General features: G+C 45.0%; 1 protein-coding gene across 15 annotated transcripts in view; it reads right to left on the minus strand.

Moving 5' to 3' along the window:
• Window positions 1–4016: 4016 nt before the first annotated feature.
• NCAM1 (neural cell adhesion molecule 1) overlaps window positions 4017–13593 on the minus strand; it is a 438552-nt gene continuing 428975 nt past the window's right edge. For 8 of the 15 annotated variants that reach the window (XM_007494803.3, XM_056794385.1, XM_056794382.1 and 5 more), the window contains 4 exons: window positions 10358–10565; window positions 9715–9831; window positions 7591–8388; window positions 4017–6019 (listed from right to left, as the gene is read on the minus strand). In XM_007494803.3, the coding sequence (XP_007494865.1) occupies window positions 5899–6019; window positions 7591–8388; window positions 9715–9831; window positions 10358–10565 (1244 nt within the window). In that variant the 3' untranslated portion in view covers window positions 4017–5898. The remainder of the gene's footprint in view (window positions 6020–7590; window positions 8389–9714; window positions 9832–10357; window positions 10566–13593) is intronic. The other 7 variants (XM_007494813.3, XM_056794388.1, XM_007494810.3 and 4 more) reach the window with 2 other exon arrangements.

Genomic DNA, 13593 nt, shown 5'->3' on the forward strand with positions numbered 1-13593 from the left:
CTGCCTTCTGGTGTTTTGGGAGTTAGTGCTCTCAGGTGAAAGTCTTCGGTGGTCTTAGCTAACTCCCAAGACCTGTAGGTGCCCCTTGCTCACGTCAGGGGATTCCTTTGCGCACTTGGTAATTACAGCATGCTAGTTCTGGGCACCTGAGATCTGTGTTCCCCTAGCCCGCCTGCCGGGGTTTCAGGTATTAGTACTCTCAGGAGAAGGACCTTATCTTTTTCAGGTCCCCAGACCTGGGGCTGCCTGTTGTTCAGTCCTGGGGTGCTCCTCCCTCACTTGTTGATTCTGGCCAGTGCTGACTTTAGCTCTTGACTCCGGCTGTTTGGTGGGGGAGGTGAGGGTAGGTCAGCTTTTTGTTCCCTTATATTGTGGAGGTGCTGGAATCCCACATACCTTCAGAGCTTCGCTTTGTTGTGAGGTCTATACGTTCTTATGCAGATATTTGTTTTTTATTTTGGGGGGGTCTTTTGCAGTCATCTGTGTCGTTGGGTCTGAGGAGAGGAAGGAAGCTGCATCTACTCTGCAGCCATGCTTACCCGGAAGTCCCAATTTAAGTCATTTTAGCAAATATTTATTAAATATCTATGTACGTGGCACTGATCGGTGACAAAAATGATCTCTCTGTATAAGAAATTTATATTTTATAGGGGAGATACTATGATACATAGATGGGTATGAAAAGGGTAAGAAAAAGAGGGAGGGAAGGGGGTAAAGAAAAGGTCCAATCAGTCAGCCTTCTAGTCAATAGATATTTATTTATTAAGTGCTTATTATGTGCCAGGCCAAAATACTCTTGTTATATTTGAGAAAGGAGAGAGTACTAGAAGAGGTGAGGAAAAAGAATCAGAGAAGGCTTCATGGAGGACATGGCACCTATGCTAAACCTTGATAAAATAAAGAATCTCTGAGGCGGAGATGAGGAAAGAGGGTGATCCATAGGTTGGAGGCAGGCAGACACAGGTTCACTGAATCTCAGAGGTTAGCTACTCCAAACTGTATCTGAATGGGAATGTCCTCTAAAATCTACCCAACAAGTAGCTCTCTTGCCTTTGGTTGAAGATCTCCAGTGAGAGGTTCCCTGCTCATTTCACTTTTGGATGGGATGTCAAATTCTGGGAACAGCTACTTGGGTTGGAACATAGAGTATGTAAAGGAAAGTGTCTGTATCTTGTGCTTGTACTTTGGGTCTCAGTTACTACATTCATAACTCTTCTATGTCTGGAAAGGTAGTAAATGCTAATGAGTGCTTATAGACTGAATTATAGACTTATAAACTACCTCTCTAGGGATATTTGCGTTTTCAAAGGGGATTCTTGGAAACTCAAAGCCTTCCCAAAGACCTAGAGAAACGATTCTCCAATGGTGAAATTCCCAGTCCTTTGACCAGCTTACAGAGGGAGAAATATTTTCAGAGAGTGCCCTTTAAACTGTAGCACCTAGGTGGAGATCCTTGCAGCTGATATTTTCCTTCATGACTAACTGCTGGTATGCCTGCAGATAAAACCGGCAAATGTTCTTCTCTGTGGATATCCAACATGGGTGGAGTGAGTATCAGGGCTCCCCAGACCTGGATATCTTTGGTGTGGGGAACTCTTCCAATTCAGATCAACCAGCCCATCACTTAGAGGGCTGCTTAGGTTAGGTGACTTTCTAGGATCACACATTTATTGTGTATCAGAAGCAGACTAAACCCTGACCTCTGAGCTTTCTATCCAACTATGTCAAGCTGAATTTCAATTTATAAGTGACTCTGGAAAATGGATGTTTCTACCCTCTGAGCATTCCTGGATCATTCTGGTACATCATTCTACCTGTTGTTAGAGGTGAAGATTTCTGAGAAGCCAGCAAATCTGGAGGGGAGGTTCTGTCACTCCTTGGGTAGTCTGATTGAAGGTCAGAGGGAGGCTGACGCAGATTGGAAAAGCCCAGGAAATCCTATCCCAAACACATACCAATCCTGCCACAGAAAGAATCCCCATTCTATCTGGCAGCCAAGATAGAGGGCATCATGCACAGAAGACAAGGACCAGGGAGACACAGAAATATTCAGAGAAACCCCAGAGAGCCTGTGCCCTTGGAATTGTCACTGGGGTGCCTTCCTTTTTCTGGGTAAGAGAACTGTGGCTGTACTTTGAAACCCAAAGAACCTGGGAGTTAAATAAAGTTCTGCTCTCTGTGGGGGAAATGCTAGCAAGCTTGGGCATTTATGGTACAAAAATCTTTATTAATGCAAGTGCCCTCTTATAAATCCATACATTTAGTAGGGAGGGATCCAAATACATTCCAGGGATGAGGTTGATTTGCTGGCTTCTCAGAAATCTTCACCTCTAACAACAGGAAGAAATTAGCTTACCTGCTTCTGCCAAAAGAGAGCCAGACTTCAGATCTTTTCCATGTTGAATTTCAAGCTAAAATATATTTTTCTCTCTCACTAAGTTCAGTTGGATAAATGGAAATAAGCTTTGGGAAGTCAAAACAGGACCTGGGACTGAGAGGTAGCTGACAGGGAGGGAACTTCTTTCATCTAATCCATTTTTGAAACTCAAGTGCTGATCATTATTCTAATTAGCAGCAAGGATTTTCCTCTCCTCTTTGTGGATATGAGGGAGGTCTACTTGCCACTACTATCAAGGAATGGGAAAAGAAGGAGCAACCATTACTCAGGGCAAAATGTTTCTAACATATAAGAAAAGGACCGGTAAGACATTGGGTCTCACTAAGTCCCTTCATAAATACCTGAGTTATTTCTTCATTTCTTTCATGGGTCAGAAGAAATCAGGATTTGACTGCAAAGACTTTTTTTTAATATTTTTATTGAACACAAGTATTCTGACAGAATGCAAAGTCAAAATTCTCAGTTAGTACTCAGTATTTACACCAGTGAGAATGGAAATAAAGGTGGTGTCAATGTTTCACTTGGTAAAAAGTTTTATAACAAGAGAGAAGGCCCCCAAAGTAGGGAATGCTGGGTAGGGATGTTAATGGAGGTCTGAAAACCACTATCCAAACAGCCTAGAGTGAAAACCTGGGATTTGGAAGGCTCCGTAGAAAAGTGTGAAAACAGAGTTCCACTTTGCAAGCTGCACACTCCAGTACACCGTAGTTCTTATTGTGTGGCCTGGGGTGTTGAGGAATTGCTCTACTAGTAGAATTTGACCACTGATGAGTGTTTATGTGGATACATATGCATACACATACACATGTATAAACACACATTGAAAAAATGGGTAAAGTTGGTCCCTCCTTCAAAGGATTAAGAAAAATTAAGACTAAATCGCTCCATTAAAAACAAAAAAGGATGGATACCTTGGAAGTGAAGTGACTCCCTCTGTTTTTAAAAGTATTAAAAAGTAACAGGGAAAAAAACAACAACAAAAAAAGAACCTTGAGAGATGAGACATTCCTATGTGTAATGGGAGAAGCAGATCATGACTAATTAATGGGGCTGATGGTATGTAGATCCAGAGACCCTGGTACCTCAGTTCTCCTGTATCGGAGGTGATCCTATAGGCCAGCTGAGTGCTAAATATGCCTCCACTTATTCCTAGCCAGCAGAGTGTGACTTCCACTTGCTTGCTTTAATCAGTAATCACCTTTGAGGTATAGAATGGTGTTGGCCAAGTGGGCTAAAGCCATTGGCATCATATGATGAGGGTTTGATTTCCTTGGAGCATTCTGGTGGCTCAACATATTCCTCTATGATCTGGCTCTTTCCTTCTTCACTCACAAGCCCCACTCTCTCAATCTGTTGGGACATCTTATTCCTCTTTTACTATTATTATTTTCTGAAGGCCAATGTGCAATTAAAACATACACCCATGCAAGCCTCTGTGGCAAGAATGAGCCAGGATTGTGCACACAGGGGCCTCCATTTCCATCCCCAGGAGCTGAAAAAATGTAAAAATAACCAGGAAACCCCACAACCCAACTGAAAAAACTAAAGAGCACCCCACACTTAGCAAATGACAAGACCATTGTTTTTCACAGTTTGAAATCATAATCTAGCATTGCCATTGTTCAGACTGCAGAATTGTGAGTACACTGGAGAGTGTGGCTTTAATGGAACGGGCTCAGATGACAGTCTCACCACCCTAACCTCTTCCCTTATCATACCTTAGGAAAGGAATGCATGCCGGAGTATTGGTTTTTGTTTACTTATAATCACCATGATCATCATCATCATTATGTAATTTTCTTTGTTTAAAGGCTTCTGTTCCTTTTAAGAGTTATTTTATTTCCTGAATAATTTTCTGAACTATCTTCTACACCTTCCACAACCAAACTATGTTGAAGTTTTATTTCAATACTATGACAAAAACACGTTTCACACTAAAATATTCACGCATCCACAGTGCACAAGCTTGCAGTTCTAAAGTAGAATGAGGAAAAAAAAAAAGAAAAATTTCTATACAAAGGGCTGGTCTTACCCTTCTCCCCTCCCACCCCCTTTTAAAGTTCCTGTATTTTCCCCCCCACTCAGTTCCTAATCCAGGAGAGTCATATTATGAATCAGGACAACAGATCTCACAGGTGCTGTCCAAGTGAACAGAAGGCCGATGTTGCTTTACTTCGACAGATTTCCAAAAGAAGACACTAATTCCCTGAAGTACACATGCTCTTCCGCTCAAATCTAGATTTATGGGCTAAAAAGTAATTGTTTGCATATTCCTTTTCATTTGGCTTTCTAAAAAAAGGGGGTATGGTTGGGGTTAAAATGTGTTTGCCAAGACCAGCCCCAACTGTACAATCTCCGTCTCACTTAGCAAAACCTAGGGAGAGCTATCCAAGGAAGGGGTCAGAATGTCCCGAAAAGTAGAGTCTGTCTCTTGGATGTAGCTAGTGGGTATTCAGCAAGCAGCTTGCACCCCCAAACCAAAAGCAAAAGCCAGAGAAAATCTGGTTTTTACCCAGGTTAGCCAAAGGTAGAGGAAGAAAGAAATGGGGAACAGCCACTGACAACATTCAGATTCTGAAAAGTCTCCCTGTGTCAAGCAAGTGTGCGAAGAGCCTACTACCTCTAGACTGTATCCATTATCTTTTTAAAAAAAAGGAAGAAGGAAAGAAAGAAAGAAAGGTAGATATTTTATATGGACATTGAAACACAAACCAAAGTCAAACATTTCTCAATTTGTAAACACTGGAAAATTAAAGTTGGCAGAAAAAAAAAAGAAAATGAGAAAAGAACAGAAAAGAAGTCTGAATACTGCAAATTGAAATCTACCCCCAGAAGCTGCAATTTGGCATTCTTCCTACAAAACGAGTCTACGTGGGAACTGAATTCAGCTAGAAAGGGTGACACACTTTGCATACTGAACAAATACAAAGTGAACAGAAATTATAACTTATTTATGAGGCTTTACATAGTTCAAACTCGACTGAAAAGTATAAAAATAAATTGTGGACTTTGTTCATCGTGCCTGAAGAAAGTACTTCTCTGAAGCTGTTCGGGTGCTAAATCCGAGAAAGCAAAGTATCGTCTTCCTAAACCTAGATTTGTTCTGAGCTTCCTAGATTCTTTACTCGGTGGGGTCTTTTGTTGTTTGATTGTTTTTTGTTAATGATTTCAGGGAACGGAGTGTCCTAGTTTGGCTGTGGGCTCAACCTTTTTTTTTTTTTCAAATTTCCTTACAAGTGAGTGCACAACAAAGGGATCCTTTTAACAAACCTACAAAAAGGAGACCCCATTGGTTTACTTATTTGTCTGATTTTTTGATTTTTCTTAAAGGCAAAAGACACTAGAGGAATGAGATACGTGTGAGTGTAAGTGTGTGTGTGTGTGTGTGTGTGTGTGTGTGTGTGTGTGTGTGTGTGTGTGTGTGTGATGCTAGAAATGTTCCGGGGAGGTGGTTCTGTCACTTTTAATCTGATGTTTGCTTTTGAATTTCCCATCACTGATCACGCTTTGCTCTCATTTCCATTTGTTTGTGTGGCTTCATTGGGGACCGTCTTGACTTCTGCTGGAGCTGGCTGGGTTTCTGTCTCCTGGGGTGCAGACTTTCCTTCTACTGGGGTTTTCCTGCAGAGAGTTAAGAAAACAGGACTGGTCAGTAGCTACTCAGGCAGCCCCCTTCCCCACTGGCAGGCAGCCAGACCTCTGGAGGAGGTTCCAATTTGAGGACCAGCTCCTATCCTGTTGAAGCCCTAAGCTTAATGCCAAGCAAGGACTCTTTTATCAGAAGAGATAGGTGAAAAGAGTGGCAAAATGCAACCCATTTATTATACTATTTATCTGGTCCCAAACAGCTGCCAACCCCGAGCCTCATGGCTGGTGATGGTGTAATAATTCCCAGCCCTGAACCCATAAATTATGAGAAAAGGGCTGGGTACTCCAAAGGATGTCTCGTGAGGACTGACTTGGTGACACCATGTTTGCCAGAAATTCTAGTACAGTGAACAATACCAAGATGACCTTCCCACCCTTGGGAAAATACCCCTGTATCACTGGCCGAGGACTCTGTTTGAGGACTTTCTTGGGCTACCCGGCACAGTTCAAAAGAGGGAATGCTTTCTGCAGTGCTGCCTTGTGTTTCTGTGGGGGACCCATCAAAGGGCCCCAAGTTTACCTGGTTTGGCATAAGTGTATAGGACCATTTGATTTTTGTGCACTAAGATGCTGAGCTTAAATGAACTGGGTTGTAGGGTTAACAGTTACAGTCTGTGTTCACCATATTGACTGCTGCCCATTGGGACCTCCTCCCTAGGGCAGGGGGAATGAAAATTCCCCATGTTCCCAAACTCCTAGTCTCCTAATTGTACAGGAGGCAAGAAGTTTGTAGACTTCAGGAAATCTCATAGGCACAAAGAACAGAGAGGAGGTGGCTAAAGATGCTTTTGGGGCAGAATTCCACTGTGGCCTACACTTTAGGGCTCTCCAGCACTTCAGCTGTACATGGGAAGAGTTCTCCCTGGTACCCAGTGGCACCATTGCTGCCTAGCTCTTGGCAGGCTTAAATTGCCTTATACTGTTCTACCCCAAGAAGAAGCAGGCATGGGAGGAAGAGCTCTGGCCTGATGGTGATGAGCTTGGGTTCTTGGGGGGAAAAATTGAGGTATCTGAATCCTTTTTGGCCTTTTTTCCTTTTCTAAATGTGACTTCTTATTTTTTCCCCCACTTTGGGCGCAGCCAAGATGGCGGCCTAGTAGCAGTGAAAGCTGAAACGGCTCTGAGAATCCTTCTAAATGTGACTTCTGGTCAGGTACCAGGAGAAGATGGCCTCTAGTTGTCTGTTAGAGCCTCTTGTTTGGCCTCCTCAGAAAGTAGAAACTAATTTGGAACCTTGCCAGGGTCTCCCTTCTTTAGCCAGGCTAAAAAGAAGTCACTTCCCCAAATTGAAAGATAAAACATAATTAATGTGGCCTAATTAGCCATCAAGTGGCTGCTCTCTGGGGCCTCCCCAGCCCTTTTCTCCAAACCCCCTGCTTGAATGGGTCCTCTAGGGGCTAGCTGACTGTCTCCTTCTCCTCCCCCCCATAATGGCCTGAGAAGACATCGAGGTTAGTGGGAAGGCACATCTAACAAGGACACAGTACAGCACCAACGCACAACACCACAGGATATAATTGACAGCAGATTAAGAGAGGCCATACTCGGTCTTTGTTGGTGCAGGCGACACAGAGCTGTCTGCAGGGGAAGAAGCAAGCTCAGGGGCTTGCCCACTCGCTGCAGGGGCAGGAGCAGCAGAGCCCAGGGCTGCAAAAACATCCTTTGCAAGATCAATCTCTGGGGTCTTGAAGGTCCCTTCGTCCATTTTAAAGTCCTCGCCCTGGGAGGGTTTTGCAGTGTTGACGGAGGCAGCCTCACTCTTCGGGCTAGTGAGGGCCGTGGCTGCCTCTGTCGGGCTCTTCACCGTGCTGGGCGGAGCGGGCTCCGGGTCCGGGCCTTTGGTGACAGCTGGCTCCTGTTTGGCCTGGGGGGGCTCTGAAACGGCAGCCAAGGGGCTAGTGGAATTGGTAGGGGTTGGAGTAGGAACTGGCTTATTCCCAGGAGGAGTCTTGGAGGCCTCTACCACATTGGTGGGGGCGCTGGGGCTGAGGACAGCCCCCTGCGTGGCCATGACACTAGAAGACAAATTGCTAGCTGCAGGAGTCGAGGTCGGGGTATCGCTTAGGTCAACCAGGGGGGCGACTTTGGGGGCCGAGGCGGGGGGCGGGGAGGAAGCGGGCACTACCGGGCCCTTAGAGGGGGTGGCCTGGCCAGCCGGCACGGAATTGGAATCCGGAATGGCCGTGGCTGGAGGGGCAATGCTAGAAGTCAGGGTTGTGGTCTCACTGGTGGGGCTGTTCTGAGCAGTGGCAAAAGTTTCGGTGATAGTGTCAGAGTTAGTGGTGACGGTGGTGACAGAAGGCAGCATGTCCTCGACAGTGGCTGTGGTGTCAGCTGGCAGCCTGTGGGGAGGACAGGAAGTAGAAGAGAATAGACAATGAAGCCCAGACGTGACAGGAGAGCAGAGCCAAGCCAAGGACAGAGGGACAGGAATGGCAGGGCAGGCTATTTTACACACACGCACACACACACGCACACGCACACACGAAAACAAGGAGAGCAGGCGGAGAGAGGAAGCGCCCCACCCCAGCAGGGCAGGAGAGAAACGAGGAGAGACGACAGGTGGTGGTGGACATGGCGAGGGGACCTAGCTCCCCCTGGCCCTGCCTCAGGTCCTGCCTTTCAGCTACCTCGGTCAGCTCTCGCTACTTTCTCCATCAGGGTTTGGCTCAAGGGGACGGATGCTGGGTTTTTCTTGATCTGCTTAGCCCCTAAGAATGCTCCTCAAGTTGGTAGCTGGGTCAGGGAAGGCCCTGAAAGCTGGGGTCGCCACAGTGAGGAGGGGCCTGGTGGAGAACAGTGGGGAAAACAGGGAGAAGGTGGCACAGCAGCACTTCAGATACTTCCATTGATTAGTTGGGAAAAAATCAGATGCTGTCAGATATTTGAATCAAAGTAAATCAGGAAAACCCCTAAACAGCCCCGGGGCACGGAAGGTTTTTACCACCCTTTTAAACCAGATTCCATTAAGCCTAATGGTAGTCTCAACCAGGCAGCCAGGTGTGTTCGCCTCCTGAGTGTTCATTCCTTTAGGCCATAATGGGGTCTCCAACTGTCTCAGACCAGAAAAGTAGGCAAAATTTCCTTCAAGACTCAGATCCAGGGCTACATTTGACAGGTTTCTCAAGTCAAATTCCCTTGTATTCGTTTGTGCATAGATTTCTTTATGCCCAGGTTGTGTACCCCAGTAGAAAGTGAGTTCCTTGAAGGGAGGGATCATTCACTTTTGCCTTGGAATCTCCAGGGCTTGGCAGTGTACAGAACATAGCAGGTGATCAATAAATGCTTGTTGATTGATTGTGATAATCATGGAGGGGTGCCTCAGTTTCCTTATTGGGCAGCTGCTGGGAAACCAGCTCTCCCTACCCACCCAGAGCAATCCACTGCTGATATTAGTTAACCTTCTCCACTCTCCATAGGTTACTAAGGAGAATCAGGGGGTCCCATTTGACTCTGAGGAGGTGATTTCTCCACCAAATTGCCCTTGAAATTAGAAGTGATTAATCTCCACTCTAGTGAAAATTGCTTCAGTGTGCCTAGGAGTTATCATGGAGGGGTGGGGTGGGAAAAGAGCAGGAAATCAGGAAGATTTGTGGTACTCTACTGGAACCCCAGATTCCTCCCCCCAAAACCCCCACCCCATGGTCCCAGGTCCCCAGTCCACATACTCTGGCTCTGTCAGTGGTGTTGTCTCATTTGGTTCTGTGTGTTTCCCTCCATCATGATTTGGGGTCCGCTCCTCTTCTGTCCGTACCTCTACTATGGGCTCCTTGGACTCATCTTTCCTGTAGAGAGAGATTGCTTGCTGGATTCCCAAGGCCCTTAGCCCTGGGCATGGGTGAGAGGATGTTAATCCAGAGAACCTGTTACAGCTAGAGGGAATGGCAGTTCTCTCCTACCTTTCCTAGCTGGCTTGATTGGATAAAGATATTCTGAAACCAGGCCATCTGGATCCCAATGTCCCTTTTCCCCTTCCCCAGCCTAGTCCAATCAGTCTTTCTAACTTCCTGGGTGGAGAGGCAGCATTTATACTGCTTGAATAGAAACTCATTCTCTTTTTTGAGTATGTGCTACATAGTCCTGAGTGGTATAAGTTACATCCTCTTTTCATCTTGGTTTCTTAGTTTCCTCATTTGATGAATGGGGAAGGTCATGCACACTTTAACATTCTGAGATGGGTCTGGAGCAGGCCTTATTCACCCCACTCTCTATAGATGAAAAGCTGAGGCCAGGATGAACTATTAGAAGTGGAAGGAAAGTCCTCGTTGGAACCAGGGCCTTCTGTCAGGATGGGGGTGGGTGGGTACTCACGAGAATGCGGCTTTGCCTTCCTCCATGTCTTTCCCTTTGGCTCCTGGACCAGCTTTTCCACACAGGTTGACCGCAATGCACATGAGCAAACCACACTTGTTCAGGAAGTAGCAGGTGATATCCACAGCCACCAAGAGGAGGACAAAGATTACAATGAGGATGCCCACAATGGCGCCGGTTCCCAGGCTAGTGGTGGGGCTGCCATTGGCTTTAGAGACCAATAGAGAAGTGGAAAAAGAAAAAAAATGACTGATGGTTAATGGATGGTGAAAGCCAGATGCCCCTCAACCCTGAAAATCAGTCCTAGTAGGGTCTGAGTGATAAATACAAGATACTGCTTTTCAATGGTACCTTTGTCCTCTATTGGGTATTAGATACTTAGATATGGTCTCTTCCTCATCATGTGCTAGGGAGGTCAGAATGGCCTTATTTCTCAGGGGCAGGGCTGAGATTCAGTGGGACCTAGCAATTTTGGAGTAGAGCCCTTATCTCATGATTTGTTCTGTCTCCACCAACCAATCTCACTCAGTTTATTCCACTGACATCTTTGGTTAAAACCAGGAGGGCTTTTCTATCTATAAGCCCTTGGACATAGCTGATACTCTACCACAGTTTGGTAGCCTTAGGCTGGACTATATGCCTGGGGGCATAGTGATTATTGCTGGCTGTGGCTCTGAGGCATCTGCTTGTTTACCCTGTGGGTATAAAGAGTGTGCCAGGTGGAGTCTGCTGAGAGCCACAGAGAGCATTTCTTTAAGAAGTCTTCCTATGGTATACCTTGGGTATTACTAGGTCTCACAATGCAGTAATGTGTCCTTTTGTCTCCTGTTTAGGAAGAGCCCATAGGATCTGGTGGCTAGGATGATGCTTTGATTCAAATCCTACTCAGCTTCTTGGGGGGACATGAGAACTTGAGCAATTTCAGTAGCTTCTCCAGACCCTCTGGTTTCCAAGGTCTTAGGATCTGAGAGTGCGAGGGGAAAGGGAAGGCAGTGAGGGTTCTATGGATACTCACCATTTGTGAACTCAGGCTTGGCTTGGCTCAGACTCCAGTGAAAGTGAATATGCTCCCACCCAGATGGAAGCACCTGCCCCCATCAGACAAACACACACCTAGATGGATGAACCCTCACTCACAACCCACATTCATTCACAGGCACTCTTGGATTTGACTAGGCTTACCTCCAATGAATTTGTCTCCCAAAGGCCTTTCACACTATTTGATATTCATTGCCTTCCTCATCTTGTCTCTTTACTATTCCTTAAAAGCACAGTTCAAGTCCTGCCTCCTATAGTCTGCCTCTCCTTTTACTGCCCCAGTTGTTACCTCTTAAAATTAATTAAGGTTATTTTTTTGTTTTGTTTTTGACTGGACCTATAATTCCATCAATATAGGGAGCACTTATGGAACCCTTTTCCTTCCCAAGTGGACTGATACCTGCTCTTCAGTGTAGAGTTTGAATGACTTTCCCAGGGCTCTTGGAGGTATAGGGACTTACCCAGGGAGGGTCATATAGTCAGTCTGTATCAGAGGCAAGAATATGCCATTTAACTTATATTTTATATTTTCTTATCTTTATATATGTTGTATCTTTGTAATAAAAAGAAAACTCTGAAGGCAAGGACTTTTGTTCTTTGTGCCTCCTATACCTGGCCCAGTGCTTCTTTACATATATTAAATGCTTACTGAATGTTTTTTTTTTAAACCCATACCTTCTGCCTTAGCATACTATGTATTGGTTTTAAGTCAGAAGAGTGGTAAGGGCTAGGCAATGAGGGTTAAGTGACTTGCCCAGGGTCACACAGCTAGGAAGTATCTGAAGCCAAATTTGAACCCAGGACCTCTAGCCCTGGCTCTCAATCCACTGAGCTATCTAGCTGACCCTCCTTCCCTTACTGAAAGTTTGGTGAATTGAATTTAAAAATCCTCAGTGTTTTGATCACTCTGGTATCCTCAGATTGTCAACTCACTTACCTAGTAGGTCATCTCTCTTCTCACACTCAACAGTTTGATAATGTCTTTATTCCAGGTTCTTGGGAAGTCTTTGCTAACATCCCTAATTTTACCCTTTTGGGGGATTGAGTCAGTCAGTCACAGAGAAGGAAGAAAGATCATATAAATTGACTCTACATAAATAGTGAGGAGCAGAAAAGGATGAGTAGATAATACCTTCTAAGGAGAAAAAAAAAGTTGTTTTTTTCCTGTAAGGATTGTAGTTATGAACTTCCATTCCTTGTCCACATTGATCCACAGTTCAAAGAATATCAGACTTGGAAGTTTACTTAAAAGCATATCTCTCCAAACCAGTATCTGACTAGAAATCCATCCCCTTTGTCAACATCTACTTTTTGTGCGAAGATTTCCAATGGTGGGGAGCTCACTATTTCCTAAGTCAGATCATTTCATTTTTGGACAGCTCCAACTGTAATTCTTGACACTAAATTGAAATCTACCTTCCTCTGTCACCCATTATTTATTTCTTCCCACAGGGCTAAGCAGAATACATTTTTAAAAACCCTCTTCCTTGGGGGCAGCTGGGTGGCTCAGTAGATTGAGAGCCAGGCCTAGAGATGGGAGGTCCTAGGTTCAAATCTGGCCTTAGCCATTTCCTAGCTGTGTGACCCTGGGCAAGTCAATACACAGTATTGACTCCAAGACAGAAGGTAAGGGTTTAAAAAAAAAAACCCTCTTCTGTTTCACACCCCTTCACATATTTGAAGATACCTGCCTAGGTCAAGCCTACTCCTTGTAGTTGATAGCTAGGCAGGGGACAATCCAGGAGCCCATTAACATCTGCAAACACTGCCCTGACCCCTTCCTCAATCAACATCCTCAGCCCATTATACCTCTTCAGACCTCTGTCTGAAGCTATATTCCAGCCCCATTCATCATGTAGGATAATGAAATTAACACATAGCCCATAGTACTTGGCACTAGAGGTGGGACCATATATCTTCCTCTTTTAATGTAGTCAGAGTTCCTGTGGGCACTATTTGGTTCACAGCAGACTCCTCTACTTTGACTGTGCAAGTGGTTTATCTGTGGACAGTAACATTACTTTCCTTCAATTCAAAAATTTAGCTTGTATATGAACCATAAGCCCATTTCCATAAAAATATCCCTGAAGGATATTGGTGAAAAACCCAATTCTGTGGTCAAGGGGACTTCCAAACATAACCTGCTTCTTAACTCCACAGCTATAGGCAAATGTGTATGGTCTTTGGAAATATATCTG

Source organism: Monodelphis domestica, chromosome 4 (assembly GCF_027887165.1).
Source record: "Monodelphis domestica isolate mMonDom1 chromosome 4, mMonDom1.pri, whole genome shotgun sequence".
NCBI lineage: Eukaryota > Metazoa > Chordata > Mammalia > Didelphimorphia > Didelphidae > Monodelphis > Monodelphis domestica.